General features: G+C 43.2%; 1 protein-coding gene across 50 annotated transcripts in view; it reads left to right on the top strand.

Moving 5' to 3' along the window:
- The window catches only part of LOC144324354 (uncharacterized), a 91,892-nt gene that overhangs the window by 1,684 nt on the left and 65,730 nt on the right, over window positions 1-24,478 (top strand). For 22 of the 50 annotated variants that reach the window (XR_013389898.1, XR_013389902.1, XR_013389901.1 and 19 more), the window contains 4 exons: window positions 1,465-1,640; window positions 10,599-10,775; window positions 12,558-12,680; window positions 17,724-17,904. Coding sequence is in view for 32 of the 50 variants with exons in the window: in XM_077915778.1 (XP_077771904.1) it covers window positions 1,465-1,546 (82 nt within the window). In the remaining 18 variants the exon portion in view is untranslated. Of the gene's footprint in view, window positions 1-228; window positions 343-1,464; window positions 1,641-10,598; window positions 10,776-11,458; window positions 12,518-12,557; window positions 12,681-17,723; window positions 17,905-20,849; window positions 20,996-24,478 lie in introns of those variants that run through there. The other 28 variants (XR_013389909.1, XR_013389905.1, XM_077915767.1 and 25 more) reach the window with 13 other exon arrangements.

Here is a 24,478-nt window from a genome sequence, read left to right as displayed (position 1 = left end):
CCCCTGATATTTTATTATTTTAAATATTTTAAGTCATTTCTACGCCCTGCGTGGGGCTTCAATTCAGAACCCCCAAATCAAGAGTTGCACACTCGGTCAACTGAGCCAGCCGCATGCCCCAACATTTCTTTTTCTTTTCCCCAACAGTTTTATTTTATTTTTTTTTAAGAATTAAAAAAATTAAAAAAAAAAGAATTAAAAAATTTTTTTTTCATTTATTCATGATAGGCATATAGAGAGAGAGGCAGAGAACACAGGCAGAGTAGAAGCAGGCTCCATGCAGGGAGCCCGACGCAGGACTCGATCCCGGGACCCCAGGATCCCGCCCTGGGCCAAAGGCAGGTGCCAAACCGCTGAGCCACCCAGGGATCCCCCTCCCCAACAGTTTTAAAAGCAAACCACCATAAGCTGCATTTCACAAAATAAATCGCATGCACAAGTACATAACACAGGAACAAAATGTTTGCAAAACAATACTTAGCGCAGTGTACTCTGGCAATTTCTGTGCTTCAATGCGAAATAAAAAGGCGCATCAAAACTAAAATGATGAAAAACCCATTATTAGGTTGTGACCCAAATGAGTAATGTGCACATTTAGTCCTTACAAAGACCTCTGAGATGGGAGATGGGAGTGATGTTCGTCTCCATTTTCAGAGATACACAGAGGTGAAGGATTTTGTCTAAGGCACAGTTACGAAGTAGTAAAAGGATTTGAATCTAGGCAGCCTGAATTCAGAGTCTGTATATTTACTACTATGCAAGATGTAGTCTACGGAGGGTCATCTTGTAGGGGAGACAGAATTGTTGAGGGAATTGGAATTATTAGTAAAAAACTCAGGAGACAACAAGAAAAATTGTATGTAATTAAGAATTATAGCCGGCTTCAAAATACTCTGGTCCTCTAAATCTGCCACACATTTATTTTCCCTAAAGAAAATTGGATACATTGGGTCTTTCTTCCCAAGACTGCCTATTTTAAACCTTTTTTGTTTGAAAATTTCCATTAATTTTTTCTTATCTGAGTAATTCTAGGATCTTATCTTCAATCTCAATACAGACTTTTGCTTCCCAGCTCTCAGCCTCGGTCCCATACCCCCCTGAGTCCTGAGTCCTGCAGCCCTCTCTGTCCCCCATAGGCCACATTTAGCTGTTGATTCAATTGTAATGTGTGTTATATAGGCTACGGGTGCTGTGGGTGACCCGGAAGTCTGGTAAAGAGGCCATTGGCCTTGGGGGTGTGTGGCTCCAGCTCTGCCAGTGTCTAGCTTTGAGAGGGTTATAACCCAGTTCAAGGCGGCTGTGGGGTTCCCATCTGTAAAACAAGGGATTGAGTCTGTCTTCTAATTCTGTCTGGGGAGTAAGTAATATTTGATGATTTTGGTTCTTTGTCTTGGGGGTGGAGGGGGGGGAGGATTATGTAAACGTTTTACTCACTTACGGTAAATTCTCCACTCCCTTCCTCAGACCTGCGCTATCTTGTGGATGTTTGAATTCAACACCACCCATTTTACAGATGAAGCCACTGAGATACAGAACAATTGACTAAGTAGTCGCTGCCCCTCCTCTGGAGTCTCATGCATGACTCTGCTTTTCCCATTGAATGACTGCATGTAGTTAAGGATTTTAATGAGGTTGTGAAGGTGAGTCAGGCCTAGACTTTGGAAATTGAACCACAGGATTTATATTCCTTTCAGAGGAAGGGTTTTTGTTTACTTTGACTTTACATTGGCACGTTATGTGAAATATCTTGAAGTGACTTCACATTATTTACTTAATCATCATAAACAGCTTTGCCAGGAAAGTATTATTATGCCCACTTTATGGAAGAGCCATCTGTGGATCGAAGAGTGAAGGGATTTGCCCAAGTTACACAGCTTGTCGGTACCTGAGCTGGATCTTCTGACTTCTGGTTGTGTCTTGTTCTTCCTGGCCTCTGGCGCTCTGACATATAGAATACTTCTATTTTTAACTCAAAAAGCTTTTAATCCAGGCTTAATTTTTCTGTCTTGGAGCATCCAGGCCACTTAGGTTAGGTTTCTGATTTTTTTTTGGTTTAAGAAAATCTCTTTTCTCTTTTTCTCTAATGTTTACATTTATGGATTTGGAAGTGGTAGGAATTATTCCTCTGGAAACTCTGGAGGCAGGGACCACATTTTCTCCCCCTAATCTACCTGGTCCAGCAAGTATACTAGAGCTTTTGAAATTTGCCCTACCAACAAGCAGCATTTTTTTCAAAACCCGTTTAGGCTTAGCGTTTCATTTTTCTTTTGTTTGAAATTATAGTAAGTTGAGAGGGCCTTGACTGTCACTTTCTGGGTTACTGCAGAGGACAGCCTAAGGTACATATGTGTGTGTGTGTGTATATATGTATAATATGTGCATATTTTAAGTGATGTTTACCAGCTTATTTTTAAATTACTACTTGTCTTTTTTCTCGATTTTATTTTATTTTATTTTTTTATTATTATTATTTTTTTATATAATTTTTTTTTTTAATTTTTATTTATTTATGATAGTCACAGAGGGAGAGAGAGAGAGAGGCAGAGACACAGGCAGAGGGAGAAGCAGGCTCCATGCACCGGGAGCCCGATGTGGGATTCGATCCTGGGTCTCCAGGATCGCGCCCTAGGCCGAAGGCAGGCGCCAAACCGCTGCGCCACCTAGGGATCCCTATAAGATTTTATTTATCTTTTTGAGAGAGAGCATGAGTGGTGGGGAGGAGCAGAGGGAGACAGAGAAGCAGAAGCAGACTTCTCACTGAGCGAGGACCCCAATCAGGGATCAGTCCTAGGACCCTGAGCTCATGACCTGAGCCAAAGGCAGACTCTCTTTTTTTTTTTTTTTTTAAGATTTTATTTATTCATAGAGACACACAGAGAGGCAGGGACACAGGCAGAGGGAGAAGCAGGCTCCATGTAGGGAGCCTGACGTGAGACTTGATCCAGGGTCTCCAGGATCACACCCTGGGCTGCAGGCGGCGCTAAACCGCTGCGCCACCGGAGCTGCCCCAAAGGCAGATTCTTAATGGACTGAGCCACTCAGGTGCCCTATTACTTGTGGGTGGTTTGTTTTTTTTTTTTAAAGATTTTATTTATTTATTCATAGAGACACAGTGAGAGAGAGAGGCAGAGACACAGGCAGAGGGAGGAGCAGGCTCCATGCAGGGAGCCCGACGCGGGACTCAATCCAGGGTCTCCAGGATCACGCCCTGAGCTGCAGGCAGCGCTAAACCGCTGCGCCACCGGGGCTGCCCGTTTTTTTTTTTTTTTTTAAGATTTATTTATTTTAGAGAGCCCATGCACAAGAGAGAGGCAGGGGGAGGGGCAGAGAGAGAGGGAGAGAGAATCTTAAGCAGACCCTGTGCTGAGCACAGAGTGCAGCTTAGGGTTCAATCTTAGGATCCTGAGATCACAACCTGAGCCAAAACTAAGAATCATACACTTAACCTACTGAGCCGCCCAGGTGCTCTTAACCTAAGTAATATTTCCTACCCATTTTGTGGTTAGTAACGAGAGTAGTAATAATAATCTTATATGCTGAAGACCTTGTGCTGCTGTTAGGGGGTTATTACTGGGTTCCTCAGAAATATAAAGTACATTGGTGTGCCTTACAGAAGTTTCTGGGAGATACAGCAACATTCTTTTTTTTTTTTTAAATATTTTTAAATTTTATTTATTCATGAAAGAGAGAGAGAGAGAGGCAGAAGCAGGCTCCACATGGAGCCCGACGTGGGACTGGATCCTGGGTCTCCAGGATCAGGCCCTGGGCTGAAGGCGGTGCTAAACTGCTGAGCCACCCGGGCTGCCCTACAGCAACATTCCTGTCCTAAGTTCTCCTAGTTGGAGAAAGTAATCCCAATGGATTCCCCAGGGTTACTCTGACTGAAATAAAGCACGAAGGAAGGGAGTGCAGAGAAAAGTTAAAGGGAAAATAACAAGAGTGCTAATGCAAAGTATAGAAAATGGAAGGAAAAAAGGTAAAAAAAGGAAAAACAGGGATCCCTGGGTGGCGCAGCGGTTTAGCGCCTGCCTTTGGCCCAGGGCGTGATCCTGGAGACCCTGGATCGAATCCCACGTCGGGCTCCCGGTGCATGGAGCCTGCTTCTCCCTCTGCCTATGTCTCTGCCTCTCTCTGTGTGACTATCATAAATAAAAATTAAAAAAAAAAAAAAAAAAAAAAGGAAAGGAAAAACAAAGGACCAGGGAAGAGGAGAACACAGGATCCATGGAAGGGATGTGAAGAAAACCATTCAGAGGTCCATTTGGCCCTCATGTAGTGTGGGAAGCAGAGGCTGCTGTCTTGCACCAAGAAAGAACAGCTGGTAGGAGGACTCCTGAGCACCACGTCTCTTTTTTATTCTCTCTTTCCAATATCAGATAGGGGAAATTTCTTTGTTTCTGCTATGGCTGGCAATGTAATTAGATGCCAGTAATTTTTTATTTATTTGACAGAGCACGCACAAGCAAGGGGAGCAGCAGGCAGAGGGAGAAGCAGAAGCAGTAGCGGTCTCCCCTCTGTGCAGAAAGCCCCACATAGGGCTCGATTCCAGGATCCTAGGATCATGACCCAAGCCGAAGGTAGATGCTCAAATGACTGAGTCACCTGGGTGCCCCAGATGCCAGTAATTTTAATATTGGTCTCCTTGAATTTAATTGGTTTATCAAGGAAAATGTGCTACAAAAATCACATAAAGTATTCCGGGTCAAATTTTATGTTAGCAAATACTTTTTTCTTATTTTTTTTATTTTTTTACATCGACTGTATTCCCAGCATGGGGCTTGAATCCAGGAGCCTGAGATCAAGAGTCCCATGCTCTACCATCCTAGCCAGTTGCACACCGCAGTCAGCAAATACTTACTGATTGCTTGATATGTCCCAAACACGAAGGATGCAAAAATGACTTGAGATCTGTCCTCGCTTGCAAATGTTTATGATCTGGAGAAGGACAGTGATAAGTAAACAGATTTGCAGTACAGTACATTGAAGTATTAGAATATGAGTAAGCAGAAGATGCTGTGGGCTCCGAAGAGGATCCTGATTCAGCTTTGGGGGGAATCCAGAAAGGCTACCTAGGGAAGTTGGCATTCAGGCTGTCCCAAGTTGGCACATTGCAAGGTGGAGGGCAGAAAAGGGTAACTTGGAAGCAAAGGCTCACAGTCCATTCAGACGTTGAAGGTATTTCAGAAAGGCTTGATCCAGTTTTTGGTGATTCTTGTTCTACTGTTTCAGAAGTGTACGTTATTGAGACTTGATTATGCTTACCAGAGCACAGAAAGTTCAAGTCTTATTTTGTAGCAGTAATTCTCATTTAAAGATAAAGACATCAGAAATTGTACTTCCAGATAGAGATTCTTTTTTTTTTTTTTTTTTTTAAGATTTTATTTATTTATTCATGAGAGAGGGGGGTGGGCAGAGACACAGGTGGAGGGAGAAGCAGGCGCCATGCAGGGAGCCCGACTGGGAATCGATCCTGGTTCTCCAGGATCATGCCCGGGCTGAAGGTGGCGCTAAACCGCTGAGCCACCGGGGCTGCCCCAGATAGAGATTCTAAGGAGAAAATGTAAATAAAGCAGTTTTTGAATCAGCAAAGGAAAGAAAGGGTAGGAAATAGCATATCCCTAGAGAGAATGGGCAGTGGGGAGGGATGGGGTGTGTGTGGGGGGAGAGAGACAGAGAAGCCGACTCCCTGCTGAGCAGGAAGCCCAAAATGGCTTGATCCCAGGACCCTGAGATCATGACCCAGTGGAAGTCAGATGCTGAAGTGTTGGAGGTGCCCAGGCCCCCCCCCTCCTGGTATATCCCTTTAGTATCCAAGTTTTGGATGTGATTGTGTTCTGCTTTGATTTCAAAGAGGGGTGCGTGTGGAAATTTAGGGTCATCCTCGGTAGGATGTTTGAGTAAAGAGGGAAAGGAGTTCAAGAATAATTGCTACTTTATAGCAGAACAAAAGAAATACATTTAGATGGAGCATTTCTCTGATCCCACCCACTGAGCGCTAGCAAGACTTGGTTGGGAACTTTGTTTTCAGAGACACAATGAATTCAACCAGACAAAGCATTTGTTCAGCATTATTTGCTGTGTAAAATCTGTTGTGTCCGGATTAAGCACATTGACTTTTGGTTTTTGTTTTTTGAGACGCGGTTAGAGTTGCATTAAATAAAAACCTATGTGTATTCATTGGACAATACTGGGATTTTACCTGGATTAAAAAGAAAAGAAGTACTTTGCGTGGAGTAGGGAAGAACGTGCTTAGAAAATAGCACACAGGTTCAGTGGTCATTCCTCAGTCATGTTGACCTTTCCGTGGCACCTGACACTCCCTCCTTGCACTTTAGTTTCATCTGGGTTCCAAGATGCCACTCCCCTGCTTCTCCCCCTGCCTCACTGGCCCCTCCTTGTCAACCCCATCCTCCCTTTTCAGGCTGAGTTCTCCTTATCTCCTTAGTCTCTAATGGTGGAGTATTCTGATCATCCCTTCTCTGTTTATGCTCATTCCCTGGATGATCTCTTTCAAGACTTTAAACACCATTTGTATCCTGACAACTCAAGTGTATATTATTAGCGTGGATATCTTCCCCCTGAATTCAAGACTCCTATCCAGCTGCCTACAGAATATCCTCTCCACTTGGTTACTTAATAACTTCCTAAGCCAAACCATATTCATCAAATTAATTCTGAAACTTCTCTCAAATGGGTACCTCTGGGAGCTCCTGATTGGCTCAGGTGATTGAGCATCTGGACACTTCTCATCCCCTCCCCTGCTTCTTTTGGTGTAGACTTCTAAATGGTCTTCCTCGGTCTAGTCTGAACAGTGACCAGGGTGATCCAATTACGTGTGTATCAAACCATACCACTCCTCTGTTGAAAACTGGGTCCCACCCATGTTAAGAATTAAAGTCCTGGGACGCCTGGGTGGCTCAGCGTGACCCCAGAGGCCGGGGATCGAGTCCCACATTGGACTCTCTGCATGGAGCCTGCTTCTCCCTCTGCCTGTGTCTCTGCCTCTCTCTGTATCTCTCATGAATAAATAAATAAAATCTTAAAATGTTAAAGTCCTTCAGTGGTCTAGGAGGCTACACAGGATCTTCAGCAGCACCTCTCGCTGCTGTTCTGACCTCACCTAGTACTTTTCCCTGATGCTCTGGACGCGTTAGTCTCCTTGCAGTTGCTCCAACCTGCCAAACCTTGGACTTCCATAGTTGTATTCTTTCCCTGGAAGGCTTCTTCCAGCCACCAGTGTGGCCTCCTGCCTTACCTCCTCCGGGTTTCTGCTGTGTCATCTAGTTTGTGAAGCATTTCTTGACCATCTTCTTTAAAGTAAAAGCCATCTCCTGCTCTCTGCTTTCACTCTTCCCTTTCTCTACTTTTTTTTTTTCTCCACAGAACTAAACACTGTTTAATGTATTCATTCATTATTTTTATATTTATTGTGGGATGGCTGCTATGTGCCAGGCATTGTTCTAGACTTTCTCTTATTTATAGTTTGCTTATTATTGGTCACTGGAATGTAAATTTCACGATGGCTAGGGCTTTGTTTTGTTTGTTGCTATATCACTATTTCCTAGAATAGTGCCTAGCACATGGGAATTGAATGAATATGTTTTTCAAATTTTACATAAAAATGTATTGAGTGTATAGAGGGTGTACCAAATAATGAGGGAAAGATCTATATGAGTAACGTTGTTTCTGCCTTCAAGTAGCTCAGTCTAAAAAATGTTTATTTTGACCTGAATAGTGCTGTGTTAACAGGTAAGGTGATACATCATGTTGGAATTGGAGAGGTTGGGATGCCCAGGTGGCTCAGTGGTTGAGTGTCTGCCTTTGGCCCAGGGCGTGATCCTGGGGTCCCAGGATCTAGTCCCACATCGGGCTCCCCACAGGAAACCTGCTTCTCCCTCTGCTTGTGTCTCTGCCTCTCTCTGTGTGTCTCTCATGAATAAATAAATAAAATCTTAAAAAAAAAAAAAAGGAATTGGGGAGGTAAAGACTGGTTTACAAGAGTATGGATCTCTTCAGAGATGAAGTCCTACTTTGTCAGGCTTATTGATAATTTGTATTGTTTCTTGGAGGGCAGGATTGCTGATAGCTTACTGCATTACTGCTTTTTGGGTTACAGTTTGTGTTTGATCGTGTCTTATTAGAGTAGGAGTTTCTTTAAAATCCTGGTGTCAGTCTTGGTTCACTTAGATATCTTCTAGGAACCCTCTATCATAGCCACTTCTTCTCTGGATAAGTGAAGGAGTTTACTATCTCTACTTTTCTCCATATCTGAAAGTTCTTTTCTAGAAACCCTGGTCACCCATGTATAACTGGTTATAAACCTCTCAGAAGGGCAGCCCCAGTGGTGCAGCGGTTTGGCGCCGCCTGCAGCCCAGGGCGTGATCCTGGAGACCCTGGATCGAGTCCCACGAGTCCCACGTCGAGCTCTCTGCATGGTGCCTGCTTCTCCCTCTGCCTGTGTCTCTGCCTCTTTCTCTCTCTGCATCTCTATGAATAAATAAATAAAAATCTAAAAAAATAAAAATAAAAATAAATAAACCTCTCAGAACCTCAGGTTCTGCACTTGTCAAATGGCGATAATGATGAATGACCTCTATCTCCTTGTGAGGATTGAATGAGTAAATAAAGCCTGATTTTGGGAATGGGGGGGTGAAAAGGGGAAAGATAGAGGATAATTTCTTTTGGGGATGTTGGGCAGATGGAGAAAGAGAATCTCAAGCAGACCATGCCCAGCACGGAGCCTGACATGCGACTCGATCCCGCAACCCTGAGATCGTGACCTGAACCCAAATCAGGGGTTGACCACTTAACCAGCTGAGCCACCCAGGCACCCCAAGGACAGTTTCTTTTTTGTAGCGAATAGTATATATTTCTATTTCGAAAAAAAAAGTTTTTTAAAGATTTATGTGTTTGAGAGAGAAAGAGCAGGAGAGTGTGTGTGTGGGGAGGACAGAGAGAATTTCAAGCAAACCCCCTGCCGAGCGTGGGGCCCAGTAGGGGTCTCGATTCCATGACCCTGAGAGATCAGGACCTGAGCTAAAATCAAAAGTTGGACGTTCAACCAACTGAGCTACCCAGGCGCCCCTTGAAAAAAATTTTTATCAAGTGTAGGTTTCTGTTCTAGTGAAAGTAGTGAAGCTTTATTTTATTTTTTTAAATTTTGTTTATTTTTAAAAGATTTTATTTATTCATGAGATACACAGAGAGGGAGAGACACAGGCAGAGGGAGAAGCAGGCTTCCTGTGGGGAACCTGATGTGAGACTTGATCCCAGGACTCCTGGATCATGACCTGAGCCAAAGGCAGATGCTCAACCACTGAGCCCCCCAGGTGCCCCTGAAAATTTTATTTTTAAAAACAAAAAGGGGGGAATCCCTGGGTGGCTCAGTGATTTGGCACCTGCCTTCAGGCCAGGGCCTGATCCTAGGGTTCCGAGGTTGAGTCCCATGTTGGGCTCCCTGCATGGAGCCTGCTTCTTTCTCTGCCTATGTCTCTGCTTCTCTCTCTCTGTGTCTGTCATGAATAAATAAATAAAATCTTAAAACAAAAACGTTAATATATTATTTTTTATAGAGTAGGAGGTTTTGTTTTGTTTTTGGTACACAAAGGTGATTTCATTTTTTATTTTATTTATTTATTTATTTATTTTTCAAAGGTGATTTTATTAAAGCATGCGGCAGGACCCACGGGCAGAAAGAGCTGCTTTAGAGTAGGAGGTTTATAGATAAGATTTCCTTGTCTTTCTACCCAGATACATAACGCCTGTATTATGAGAGCAGGGAGATACTAGAACCCCACCCTTGGCTGCCCAGTGAGATGGTGTCTAGGTACAGGCAGATAACCATTTCCTTTTAGGTGAAGTTGGAACTCAGAAAGTAGTATTTGAATAGGCTCAAAGGGATGGATGATGAGAATAACAGCAATAATAGTAATGGCTAATTGAAGAACCAGGCACTTTATGTAGATTGTCTTATTTTAACAGCATAGCAACCATAGGCTGGGGCTATGAGGAGGAGAACAGTGAAGGAGCATCGACTCTGAGGTCAGACATCCTGTCCTGACGTCTCAGCTTTGTCACTAACTAGATGTATGGCCTTGAATTAGAAAAAACTTTTTCCTCCTTTGTAAAATGAGGGTGGTAATAGTACCTGCCTCACGAGGTTGTGACAATTCAATGATGCAAGCCATGTAAAGTGCTTAGCATAGTGCTTGGCACATAGAGTGTGCTCACCAAATGTCACCGTTATAATAATTAAAATAGATGGAGAAACAGAGGCTTAGAAAGAGGTAAAATATGCCTAAGTGAAGTAGCAAATGAATGACAGGACAGTAATTGGCTCCTGGGCAGGCAAACTCCAGGGCTCTTGTTTCTTTTTTCTTTTTCTTTTTCTTTTTCTTTTTCTTTTTCTTTTTCTTTTTCTTTTTCTCCTTCCTTCCTTCCTTCCTTCCTTCCTTCCTTCCTTCCTTCCTTCCTTCCTTCCCTTTCTTTCTTCTCTTCCTTTCCTTTCCTTTCCTTTCTTTTTTCTTTTCTCTTTTCTTTTCTTTTTTCTTCTTTTCTTTTCTTTTCTTTTCTTTTTTCTTTTTTCTTTTTTCAAATAGGCTCCACACCCAACATGGGGCTTGAACTTACTATCCTGAGATCAAGAGTTGCATGGTCTGACGGCTGAGCCACCCAGGCACTCCAGCTAGCACCCGTGTTTCCTGCCGTTATACTGTACCACCATCATGGATTGAAGGGAAGAGACTGGACATGAACTGCATTTTGTCCAACTTGGGGTGAGCATAGATCTGAAGGTCACATGAGTTCAGACCTACATGAGCTTGTATTTGTGATCTGATGCATCATATCACCATAGCACATACTGGTTATTCTTTGAGGTAATTCTTCCCTAGATCCAAAGAAATGAAAGAATGATGAGTCAGTTATGGTCGTCTTCTGAGGGGTTGAGTGTTCCCTGGCTGGGGCCAGGAAATGGAGCTGAATAAACACCTGAATCGTACTGTACTGTTTTTGGACCTAAATAGGAGCTTGTCCTATCTCTTTTGTTACTATGATTGTCTTTCCTAATACAACTGGTAATGATAAGAAGCAGAGCAGTGTATACATTGAGCACTTTATGTGCAGTGCATTGACATGGGTTATCTCATCTATTCCTTGATGTAACCTTGTAAGGTAGTCACTCCTATCCCTATTTTATAGAAACAGAGTTTGGGAAACATGCTTAAACTCACATAGTGATGGGATTTGAATATGCAATCTGGCTCTCGAGTCCAATTTTTAACCTCTACACTCTACCGTTTTATTCTTTTCTTACCTATGTAAAGTACATAGTATGGGGCAGATGGCTTAGTAGGGCCAGTCCTATTTTTCCCATCTGAAAAAGGGAAGATTTTGACTACTGGGCTAGAAAAAAGGAGGCCTGTGTCTTTTTTTTTTTTTTTTTTTTTTTTTATGATAGTCACAGAGAGAGAGAGAGAGAGGCAGAGACACAGGCAGAGCGAGAAGCAGGCTCCATGCACTGGGAGCCCGACGTGGGATTCGATCCCGGGTCTCCAGGATCGCGCCCTGGGCCAAAGGCAAGCGCCAAACCGCTGCGCCACCAGGGATCCCAGGAGGCCTGTGTCTTAACCTTATGACCAACCTGTCACATCCAGGACTTCACTTTTCTTAGCCTTATTGTCCTCCTTCGTTAAACAGAAGGGTCACTCCAGAGGGTCTTTGAGATCCCACCTAACTCATTGACCATTTGAAGTGAGGAGATTAATACCTGCTCAGCTCCTTGATTTTGGAGCCACTGTATTTGTGAGGTTTTAGGGAGCCTTCTTTGTGCCTGGGAGGATGCCAGATTTCAGGACAGAGAATACCGCCTTCCTGAAGAAGGTAGGTCTGGGCTCTTTTTTGAGACTGGTTGCCTAGGGAACCTAGCCTCTGGCCAGCAACAGTCAGGAATGCTTTGGTTGAGAGTTGGGTACAGATAACTAAAACAAGCAGCACATTTAGGTTTCACTTTCCCCCTTCCCCCCTCCCCAAGCTACCCTTTACAAGCTCCCAGTTTTCTATACTTTCTGTATGTTAGTACTTTGTTAAGAAGTTTGTTATTTAATCTTCATAGTAATCTTATAACTACTATTCTAAATTTACAGATAATGAAAGTGAGGCAAATAGAGTTAAATAATTTGTCTATAGTTACTCAAGTGGAAAGTGGTATCCAACCTACTGTGTTGTACTGCCTGGTTGGAACTTAAAAAAGCAGAAGGAGGACTCTCTATTAGTGATGTTTGTTTTGTTTTTGTTTTATTTAGAATGATAGACTCTTGGAATTAGAAAGGGTCTTTGAGGTAATAGTCAATCTCCTAGGATGCCTGGGGGGCTCAGTGGTGGAGCCTCTGCCTTCGGCTCAGGGCATGACCCTGGGATCCTGGGATGGAGTCCCGCATTGGGCTTCCTGTGGGGAGACTTTCTCTGCCTGTGTCTCTGCCTCTCTCTGTGTTTCATGAATGAATAAAATCTTAAAAAAAAAAAAAAATCAATCTCCTTGTCTTTTGTCTGCTATCCAGTTATAGGAGAGCTTTCCATCATCCCCCTAACGGGTGATCACCAAGTTCTTTTTGAATGCCTACATTGCTGGGGAGCTCATCACTTCTTGAGGAATCCCATTATATGTTGAATAGCTCCCTTTGGTAAGATATTCTTTCTTTTTTTTTTTTTTTTTAAAGATTTATTTATTTACTTATTTATTGAGAGAGAGAGAGAGAGAGAGAGAGGAGCAGAGACACAGGAGGAGGGAGAAGCAGGCTCCATCCCAAGAGCCCGATGTGGGACTCGATCCCGGGACTCCAGGATTGCGCCCTGGGCCAAAGGCAGGCGCTAAACTGCTGAGCCACCCAGGGATCCCCTATTTCTTGTTTTGAATTGAAATCTAAGTGAGATGACTTCTCATCACCTTTAGGCCTGTCCCCTGGAACCATACAGGATAAATATAATCCATTTTCCACATGCCAATCTTATGAATGTTTGAAGACAGTCTTCCTATTTATAAGACATATTTTCAGGTTTCTCATAGCATCTAAACTTGCTTTCAGTTTGAATTGGTCGGCACAAAAAACAATCTGCTTTTTACTGCTTTGCAAGTGCAGCCTTGCAACAAATCTATGCTTCACTTACGGTTAGTCACAACTATGAGCCCCTCTCACATCTTTGGGGAATGAGTGGATAGTGAGCTAAGTCTCTGCAGTTGTGTATGAGCCTGGAGGGTCTGCAGTCTTGTAATCTCTAGGACGTTAGCCTGTTGCCGGTACACGCTGTCAGAGCTCACAAAATGGCTGGAAGTTTATCCGGGCATTTGACAAAACTGCATTTACTTCATCAGGCCACTAGGTGATGAGCAACTCACGAACCCAGACTTGGAGGGACGGAGTGTGTGTATAGGACAGTTTCTGTTTATGCTTGGAAAGGCAGTCAGAAGTCATCTGATACAGCTTCGTTAAAAGATCTTTTTTGGGGGAGGGAAAATATGTTTTGTGCACACTTGTCTTTCCCAGCTTTACTCCAGTTTTATTTATTTAAAAAAATTTTTAAAGATTTTATTTATTTATTCATGAGAGACAGAGGCAGAGGCAGAGACACAGGCAGAGGGAGAAGCAGGCTCCATACAGGGAGCCTGGCATGGGACTTGATCCCGGGTCTCCAGGATCACACCCTGGGCTGAAGGTGGCGCTAAACTGCTGAGCCACCTGGGTTGCCCTGCTCCAGTTTTAAATATTAATTTGAATAGGTTGCTTCTTTCTCTGAGTGATTTCCTTAGATAAGGGGCATGGATGGTCCAGTTGTGTGTGTGTGTGTGTGAGAGAGAGAATGTATATGTATGTTCATATATATGTATTTTGTAAGAATTTATTTTTTATTTTTTTTGTTCAAGATTTTATTTATCCATTTTGGAGAGAGAGAGACAAGCAGAGCATGGAGCCCAAAGTAGGGCTTAGTGTCACGACCCTGAGATCATGATCCCAACTAAAATCAAGTCAGATGCTTAACTGCCTGAGCCACCCAGATGCCCCGGGAGTTTATTCTTAAGTAATCTCTACAGCCAATGTGGGGCTCAAGCTTATAACCCTTCATCAAGAGTTGCATGTTTTACCAACTGAGCCAGCTGGGCAGGCCTGAGTTTTACCATAATGCAGGAATGATGTCTTGGCAGGGTTTAGGGTTATCAAATGGTAGTTCTAGTCCCTACAAAGGCTATATGCAGCTTTCTACTGTCTTCAGGTTTTATTGATACAGATGGGAAGTCCAATGCCAATAGGAATCTGTCTCCTTTTTAAGCAACTGCTTGTTCTTTCTCTTTAGAAGTTTGTAAATTTTTTCTTTCTGCTTAGCATTTCACCTTGATATGCTTGAGATATGTCTTTTTAAAATAACTCCGCTTGCTGCTTGTTGAATTTAGACTTAAAAAGTTTTCCTTTTTAGTTCAAGGAAGTTTTATTGCTTTCCTTCCATCTGTTTCCAACCTTCTTACTTCACAGGCGAAGAAACTGAGTCCAGAAAGGTTAAATGACTTCCTTGAGATCCCTCAGCTAAGTTAAAAGTGAATCTCAAGCAAATAACTTGATTTTTCTTTTTTTTTTTAATTTTTTTTTTAATTTATTTATGATAGTCATATATAGAGAGAGAGAGAGGCAGAGACATAGGGAGAGGGAGAAGCAGGCTCCATGCACCGGGAGCCCGACGTGGGACCCGATCCCGGGTCTCCAGGATCGCTCCCTGGGCCAAAGGCAGGCACCAAACCACTGCGCCACCCAGGGTTCCCACTTGATTTCTTTCATTGTATTCATTGAACTAGACTTTCATTGTGTTGAGTATTGTTCTGTTGAGAGGGCCACCATGAAAAATATGGAAATTTTTTATTGAGAATTTTTCTGAGGAGATAAAGGAGGAGGAGGAGGAGATGATAAAGTTCATTATGATTAAAATGTGGCTCATTTGGGGTGCCTGGGTGGCTCATTTGGTGGGGTGTCTGACTCTTGGGTTTTGCTCTGGTCGTGATCTCGAGCCCTGAATCGCAGAATCTACTTGGGATTCTCTCTCTCCGTTTCTCTCCTTCCCCTTCTGCCCTTCCCTCCCACTAGGTTAAATAGATAAAAAATGTGGCCCATTTGAACGACTATAAAATTCACAAGGTATCCCAGTTATTGGAGTTATCCCAGAGCTCTAAAACTTAATAAAGCCAGGAGGTTGATTGAATCCTTGGAGAATTTGATATCTAATTGTCAGTGGTTGGATAAGCCCGGTCATGCCCTGTTGTAAATATTAAAAAGCATGTAAGTATCTGGCTTGGAGACAGACATCATAAACTGTCTTATCAATGGTCTGGTTTCTGTTTTGAGTTCCAGCCTGGGACCCTTTTCTGCTGGGAACCACCTGTTCCTGCTCTGTTGATCTTTGGATTTCCCCAGCTCTCTGTCCCTTTCAGTTTTGAAATGAAACCTACCCCAGAGGGTGAGGTCAGGTACCGAGAGGACTTTGACAGCTCACATCAGACTGTTTTTTTTCTAGAGTCTGGTATGTGACTGTGTGAAGTGTAAGGCTCAGCAGGCTGTGATACAGACTAATTGATGGTGAATCAGCTGTTGGGTAAGGCCCAGGTAGTGCTTGGTCTTTGGGTAACCAGGAAAACGTGTAGACCAAATATGTTGTTTTTCATTCTTAGTTGAAAGTTAAGAGTACAGTCATCAGAGATCTGCCATGATCTTGCTGCCTTTGGTTTACTGAAGGAGGAAAGGCAGTGTTTCAGTGTCTTTTTTCCTCATTTTAGAAGCCGCCTTTTCAGGAAGGAGTCAAGTTTTTGGCCTCTTTCTGCTGCTCTAGCTTCTACTATTTTTTTTTTTTAAAGATTTTATTTATTCATGAGAGACACAGAGAGAGAGAGAGAGAGAGGGAGGGAGGGGCAGAGACACAGGCAAAGGGAGAAGCAGGCTCCCTGCAGGGAGCCCCATGTGGGACTCAATCCCGGGTCTCCAGGATCACGCCCTGGGCTGAAGGTGGCGCTAAACCGCTGAGCCACCCGGGCTGCTCTGCTCCAGGTTCTAAAGGTTTATATTGTGCCTCCTGGAATTGCTGCTTTGATGTGAAGCTACCCCTAGACACACATACCCCCATGTCCTGCCCTCAACTCCTTCACAGAATTTGGCTTCCTCTCTTCCCTTTGTTGTGAAACTGGTTTCCCCTATACTACGGCACTTTGCTTGGAATCTTTATAAGTGGTACTGGCTCTTTCTTTAATTCACCCCATACCACTTCCCCTGATTTTGCCTGACTCTTCCCCAGGTGCATCCCTCAGTACTGTGAAGCTGCTTGCAGATCTTCTAATACCTTTTCTCCAATGAGACACTTGCTAGCCAGCAAGGCCACCTGACCCCTCTCCTTGAAGTTGGCATCTGTACTCATTCTCCCATGGCGTTTTTTTTTTTAAGATTTTATTTTTTAATTAATCTCTACACCGAATATGGGGCTCAGACTTACAACCTTGAGATCAAGAGTGGCATGCTCTACTGACTGAGCCAGCTATGTGCCCCTCACTCTCCCATTTTTTTTTTTTTAAGACTTTGGTGTCTCGGGATCCCTGGGTGGCGCAGCGGTTTGGCGCCTGCCTTTGGCCCAGGGCGCGATCCTGGAGACCCGGGATCGAATCCCACATCGGGCTCCCTGCATGGAGCCTGCTTCTCCCTCTGCCTGTGTCTCTGCCTCTCTCTCTCTCTCTCTCTGTGTGACTATCATGAATAAATAAATAAAATCTTTAAAAAAAAAAAAAAAGACTTTGGTGTCTCAGTCCTCCTGGGACTCTGACTCTCAGGCTAGGGAATTGGTGGTCAGGCTTGGCCTGGGTCTGCTGATTCAGGGTAGGCCGTAGAATTAGGGTGCTTCATGTTAATATCTCAGATGTGGGGAAATGGGAAACTAAATCTGAACACCAAGGCCATTGTGGGTGGAAGGGACAGAGAGAGTTTAGCATTTGAAGCAAAGGATATCCTTTGTAGGCTCTCCTGCCCATAAAAAAAAAAAATTAAGAGTTTTTTTTTTTTTTAGAACAGTTTTGTGTTCACGGCAAAATGGAGGGGAAAATACAAAGATCCCCATTATTATTATATTTAAGTAAGCTCTGTGCCCAAGGTGGGGCTCAAACTCACACACTCTACCAAATGAGCCAGCTAGGTGCCCTGAGATTCCCATTACTTTTTGAAAAGTTGATCTTTAATTTTATATGGAATGTAATATAATCTAAAAATTAAAATCTGTAGATATTTTGAATTCTCCTGTTCCGCCCCCCCACCCCATTTCAGTTATTTTTGTATTCCTCAGATGTGGTAACCTGTTAGTGTTTGGAACTTGTACCTACCAGACATTTTTCTGTGTGTTTACATACATATGTATGAATCCAGAAAAAGTGTTATTTTTATGTTTTATTTATTTACACAAATGGGGTCACATTTTATGGGTCATTTTGGTATTTCTTTGACCCAGTAAGGTACCTTGACAATATTTAATGTTGGTATGTAAACATACTTCTCATTCATTTTAGCTACTGTATTTAGTTATTTAGCTATTTTCCTAGTGAGGGACTTTAAGGTATTTCCATTTTTTTGTAGTTATAAATGATTCTTGTTGTGTTTTAAATGTCAGCATTCTGTTTATAGGCCTTTTTTTTTCTTTTTTCATATTCTTCCTAGGTGATCTCAACCTTTCTGACAGCTCCACTTAACCATCTACATGTAGTTGAAACCCAGATCTTTCTCCAGACCAATATCCAGCTGCTCATGTGGACAACATCACAAGGATGTTTGACATACTCGCCATCTTGCAGTCTTCTGCTCTTCCCCATTTGCTCCTCGTCCAATGTCCTGTCACATGGTAAGTGGCACACAGTTACTAGGCCCAGAGGCTGGTAGTCATTTTCAGGCTTCCTTTCCTCTCCCATATCTATCTATCTATCTATCTATCTATCTATCTATCTATCTATCTATCTATCTATCAATCTATCTTTTTTTTTTTTAAAGATTTATTTATTTATTTATTTATGATAGACATAGAGAGAGAGAGAGGCAGAGACACAGGAGGAGGGAGAAGCAGACTCCTTGCCGGGAGCCTGACGTGGGACTCGATCCCAGGACTCCAGGATCACGCCCTGGGCCAAAGGCAGGCGCCAAACCGCTGAGCCACCCAGGGATCCCCTCTATCTATCTATCTATCTATCTATCTATCTATCTATCTATCTGAAGATTTTATTTATTTATTCATGAGAGACACAGATCGAGGGAGAGAGAGAGAGAGAGAGAGAGGCAAAGAGAGAAATAGGCTTCGTGCAGGGAGCCCAACATGGGACTCAATCCCAGGTCTCCAGGATCATGCCCTGGGCTGAAGGCGGGGCTAAGCCACTGAGCCACCCAGGCTGCCCTCCTCTCCCACATTTAACAGCCAGTCTTCACTGGGACTTTTCCTCTCCAGTGTTTCTTGGATCCAATTTGTTTCTTTCCTTCATTGCCTCTACCATGTACTTTAGTTTTATGACTTCTAAAATAGAGTACGTGTAAATGTAAAATAAGTTAATAACATGTAAAGTGTTTAGAATGATAGATAGGCACCCAGTAAATACTATGAGAGTGTTGGTTGTTATCATCATCATAGTCGTTGTTGTTGTTGGGGTCTTCTCAACTTAATGTACTTAATCCATTCTCATCTCTACATTCACTCTTGATTTTATCCTTCCCTGCCTGCATTCCACTCTGCATGTTGCAGCCAGAGGGCTCTTTATAGTATATACTACAAACGATCATGGTCTAACTTTCCCGCTTAAAAAACTTAAGTGATCTTGCCATTGGGCTTTTACATGTAAAACCTTTAAGACCTAGACCTTACCCTGACATTCGAAGGCGTACCTTCTTAGCCCTCACTTGGTACTCTGGGGAATCCTTCCCAGCACCCCATCTCAAGGGATGGTTCCAGCCCACAGCAGAGGCCTAGCCATTTGGCCCTGGCTCATTGTTATTCTCCTTCTTACATCTTTGGTGATTCCAGTGTTTGCCTGGATGAACTGTCTAACATGCTTGAGATGAATCATCTCACACACTTGTCTCTCTCTGAGACATGTTCATAAAATCAGTGTCGGCCTGGCCGAGGACTTGTCTGTGAAGGGGGCATGAGTGCTGAGGATCAAAGTTGGGGGCCTGGGTAGGCAGATTGTTTACCCTGAGTGGCTGATGGCAGAATCACGGGGAGTGGAGTGGGATTCTAAGCAAGGATGGAAGCAAAAGGCCTTAGGGATAAGGTGAGGCAAAGATGAAACAGGAAGCTGAATCATTAAGTCAGAAACCTCAGAGAATCAGGATAATGGGTGGAGTGTAAGAAAGGATAGGGCAAGCAGTTCTCGATTAGGGCCGTAAATAATCTTGGGGATTACTTAAATCATCTTTTGGCATTCTTGTTTAGTGGAAGCAGCTTGTGGATGAGAAGGATCAGGTGGTTGACGTGTGAAGGTTTGAGCCAGGTGCATATTACTTTGGGTTTTATGTGTCAGTTATCTGAAAGTCAAATCCTCAGAAATCCTACTCTGCCTTTTCCCCCACACTTCATTCAGTTTCTGTTCCCAAGAGCCCACTTTTCCTCCTTTTAATTGTACTAGGTTGACTAGTTAATTCTTGAAAAAGTTGCCTGTGCAGAAGCCTGTAGCACTCCTGGTGCTCCCTTTAGGCGGTGGAGGATTCTCCCCTAGGTAGGCTGAGTATACTTCCTTTAGGCTGTACCTCCTCCCACCACACAGTGGTGTGGCCTCAGGAGCCTCAGGAATTCAGGACTCTGCCTAGCCTGAGTCTGTGGAATTTCTGTCTGAATTCTGGGGAAGGACATGGGAGTGTAGAATATAGGGTGGGATTCTATCGGTGAGGCACTGTAGGAGCAGCAGAGGACTGGCTGGGTGTGCAGAGATGTAGGTTCTAAGGGTGTATAGGCAGTGGGCTTCAAGGTTTCTGACCTGGAATGGTCCTTGAGTTTATGGCAGTGTTAGGGTTCTCTCATGTGCCAAGTAGAGAATCTTGGGTGAGTAGTGCTATTCTTTAGTCCTTAGAGGTGTTCTATGTATTTTTCTGTGTGGCATGGAGGTCTTCTACAGCCTGACCAGTAGCTGGCATCATGGTGGGTGCTTGGTTGGGGGTAATCATGGGGATAGGACCAGTACTTACTAAAGAGGCTTATTTCTCTTTTGAAGGTTGGATAGAGTGATTGTATGTACATCCTGGGCAGTCTAAGCCCAATCACCTTGCCTATGTGGAGCAAGGCATCTGCACTCTCCTACTCAGACTCTGCTAGGAAAACCAGCCTAGAGGAGCCAGAGATCATGGCCATTGTTAGTGGTTCCCTGAAGACTACTCCCTGTCTTTGACTCCTCTGTTCTTTAAGCCTCATGCTCTGATGTCCTGTCTTCTATTTTTTGCTTTGGTTCCTTCAAATTTCTTAATTCATTCTGACTCCTTCTAGATTACTGCACATTCAGTTTGATTCTTGGTTCTACATAGTGCCTTAATTTTGACATTGCCAGCCAACTTCAAGTGAGGGCCTTCCTTCATTAGTCCTGTTTGTAGAGCTATGATTTGGAAGCTTTAATACATCAGAATTACCCATGCGGGCAAAAGAGGGGCATGGTGGATACTTACTTAAAATGCAGATTCCTGGAGGTGCCTGGCTGGCTCAGTTGGAAGAGTGTGTGACTCATGATCTTGGGGTCATGAGTTTGAGCCCTGTGTTGGGTGTATACCTTACTTAAACAATAAAGTAAAATGCAAATTCCTGATCTCTACTTCTAGCTTTTCTGATTCAGTAGGTATAAGGTGGTAATCAGGAATCCGTGTTTTGATTGGCCTCCCAGATGACTCTGACTCCAGTCATCATCCACAGACTATATTTGGAGAAACTGACGTAGAGGACTCTGTTGGCTTCACATCTCTAAAGGGTAAGAAAGGAGATTTGAGCCCTTTTCTTGGATTTAAAGGTCCTAGGAAATGTAGTCTGTCACCTGTCACCCAGGGGACAATGGATAACTCTCCTTATGTATTGGCACCTCCTCATTTCATTGCTGCACTAGGTGCAGAGCCAGATGAGGTGTAGAGGACCTTAATGACTAACCCATGGCAGGTCAGGACCTCTGGGATTTGTAGGAAGCTTTGACTTTGGACTCAGAAAACAGACTAGAACATGGACCCTGAAGGCTACCGGTTGCACTGCAGATTTTCTCTAGGGTGCCTCTTTTTTCTTGCGTACACTGACCCTGTTCTAGTGTAGATGATCTTTATTTGGTTCCCAAGCTGTCTTTACTCTCCATTGGCTACCCAGTTCACAGGTGCCACTATCCTCCTATAAGACAACCTGATCTTTTTTTTTTTTTTAAAGATTTTATTTATTTATTCATGACAGATACACACAGAGAGAGAGAGAGGCAGAGACAGAAGCAGGCTCCATACAGGGAACCCGATGTGGGACTTGATCCTGGGTCTCCAGGATCACGCCCTGGGCTCAGGGCGGCGCTAAACCACTGAGCCACCAGGGCTACCCAAGACAACCCAATCTTATCTCTCCTTTTCAAGTCCTCTGTTGCATTCCTGTTACTTCTCTGATCAAGTCCAAATGTTTTAGTGGAAATAGACAGTCTTACAAAATTTCACCCAAATTGTGGCCTCTCAAATCCAGGAAGATATGGTCCCTGCCTGTTTCTCAAGTCTTATCCCAAGTCTTTTTCTCCTTATCTCCTACAGCACCCCCACCTGCTCGTAGTTCATTGATCTCTTTTTCTGCTCTCTGGTTTCAGAGCCTTTGTGGTGATGTAGTCTCTGCCTGAAACACTCTTTACCCTGCTCTTCACCTCATTAACTGTCCCTTACTTCTAAGTGTCAGTTAAATGTTATCTCCTCTTAGAAGTCTTTTCTGACCACTCTGTACAAAGCAACTCCATGTTGTTTTTTTTCCTAGTACCTCATTTTTTTCCATTAGACCACTTACTGCTTTTTATTAGTCTTTCTCTCCTATTAGATTATAAGTTCCATGAAGGTAGGGACCTTCTTGCTCATGGTTGTATCTTCAGTGCTTAGAAGCACTCAGGAAGTATTTGTTGACTATAAATTGCTTTTCCCCTTCTTGTCAGTACCTGTGTGGGTGCTTTGTGGTTGTGCACAACTCTCATACTTCGCATGTGTTGTTGCCTTTGCTGGAATCACCCTTTCTCTCATCAGCTGGTCAGATTTTTTTTTTTCTTTTAAAAAAATTTTATTTATTTTTTCATGAAAGACCCAGAGAGAGAGGCAGAGACACCGGCAGAGGGAGAAGCAGGCTCCCTGCAGGGAGCCTGATGCGGAAGTATGTCCCAGGACCCTGGGGTCACACCCTGAGCCAAAGGCAGATGCTCAACCACTGAGCCACCCAGACAGACGTCCCTGGTCAGATTTTTTTCTTGTCCTTTTCCACTTTTCTAAGCAAGTCTTTGACTTCCTCAGGTGGTGCTAGTTCAGTAGAGACAGCACTTTGGTTTTCTTGAATGGACTTCTTGCCCTTTGTGGTGATTTCATCTGTATAAGAGATAGATGGTATGCCCTTGGTTTATAGATGATAAGCCATAAACTCTGAGAGCTTGATTTATTTGGAAAGGAGAATAAAAAAAAAATTAAAATTAAAAAAAATAAAGGGGAGAATCATGATTCAAGCCCTGATGTATGTGTAAGAGCCCTCACTTGTTCTACCTTGCTGTGATCTAAAAGAAACCAAATAGCAGATCCAGAGACACTGAAGTGAAAGAGATGTTTTTTAATTAAGTAATAAAAGTGTGTGTGTGTGTATGTGTATAGTTTGTCTTGCACTTGCTCAGAGTTAAACATGTTAGAAAGTATATTATTAAGCCATTTATAAGGATGATAGCATAAAGGGGAACCATAATATTCAGAGGACAATATGTATTTCATGTGTTTACTCGTCTTTGGTGATAATGACACAGTCAACATATATCCTAGTAGAAATGAATCAAGGTGAAACACTATTAGCAGTATTACATTCAAACCAAAGGAGGTATCAATGATCATCAGTTGTTTAGAGGATATATAAAGAGTGAAATCTGAAGATTTTTGTTGGGGGAAAATATGCAAAATTGGTGTGCTAAGTTTTATATTTCGCTTAAAAATATATCTTATTATAGCTAAGATACTAGTTGAGTAAATTGTAGTGAATATTGCCATATTATGTAGCTACTAAAAAGAATGAGACAGACACACTCAGAACAGTCTCTAAGATCTGTTATTAAGGGCAGCCCGGGTGGCTCAGCGGTTTAGCACCTGCCTTCTGCCCACGGGGTGATCCTGAGGACCCGGGATTGAGTCCCACGTCGGGATCCCTGCATGGAGCCTGCTTCTCCCTCTGCCTGTGTCTCTGCCTCTGTGCCTCTGCCTGTGTCTCTCATGAATAAATAAATCAAATCTTAAAAAAAAAAAAAAGATCTGTTACTAAGAATAAGGCGAGGTGTAGAATAGTGTTTGTGGCATGCTAGTATTAGTATCTGTGTGAAAACAGAAGAGGATTCTACTTAATATACCCAGATTCCCTTGTTTGTTTTGTTTTTAAAGATTTATTTATTTTAGAAAGTGCGAACGTGTGTATAGGGGAGACAGAGAGAGAGAAAGTAGGAGAAGGGCAGGAGAGAGAGAATCTCTAGCAAACTCTCTACTTAGCGTGCAGAATCTAATGTGGGGCTCAGTGTCATGATCCTGAGGTCACAACCTGAGCCCAGATCAAGAGTTGGATGCTTAACTGACTGAACCACACAGGCACGCTGAGTGTTTTACATTTTTTAAGTACTTTGGTTTACCCTATAAATGTGATCCTGAAAACTTGAGAGAGAGAGAGAGAGAGAGAGAGAGTGTGTGTGTGTGTGTGTGTGTGAGAGAGAGAGAGAGAGAGAGAGAGAGAATGGGCGGGGGCTGGGGAGGCGTTAAGTCTCTCTAAATTTCACAGGAAAGAGGAAGAGAAGGAAGATCTTTTTGTCTAGTAAATGATCCCCAGCTTAATATATTTGGATTTTGGTATATGAGATTTTTCTTGAAATGAAACCTCTTTCTACTGAGAATGGAACCAAAAAAGGGGGAGATTGTGTTTGAAATTGAAGATACCTGCATATGTCAGGATGCCCCACTATTCGTCTCTCTGTTCTTCCTGTTCCATGCACTAGAAATCTTGGAGCCCCCTTTTATAATATGTTTCCTGTGTGTTGATTTTGTCATTTTTAAAAAAGATTTTATTTATTTATTCATGAGAGACACAGAGAGAGGCAGAGACACAGGCAGAGGAAGAAGCAGGCTCCCTGCGGGGAGCCCAACGTGGGACTCGATCCCGGGGCTCCAGGACCACGTCCTGGGCCGAAGGTGGCACTAAACCGCTGAGCCACCCGGGGCTGCACTGA

The sequence above is a fragment of the Canis aureus genome, chromosome 11, assembly GCF_053574225.1.
Source record: "Canis aureus isolate CA01 chromosome 11, VMU_Caureus_v.1.0, whole genome shotgun sequence".
In the NCBI taxonomy this organism is placed as follows: Eukaryota; Metazoa; Chordata; class Mammalia; order Carnivora; family Canidae; genus Canis; species Canis aureus.
This window is presented reverse-complemented; position numbering and strand designations above follow the sequence as displayed.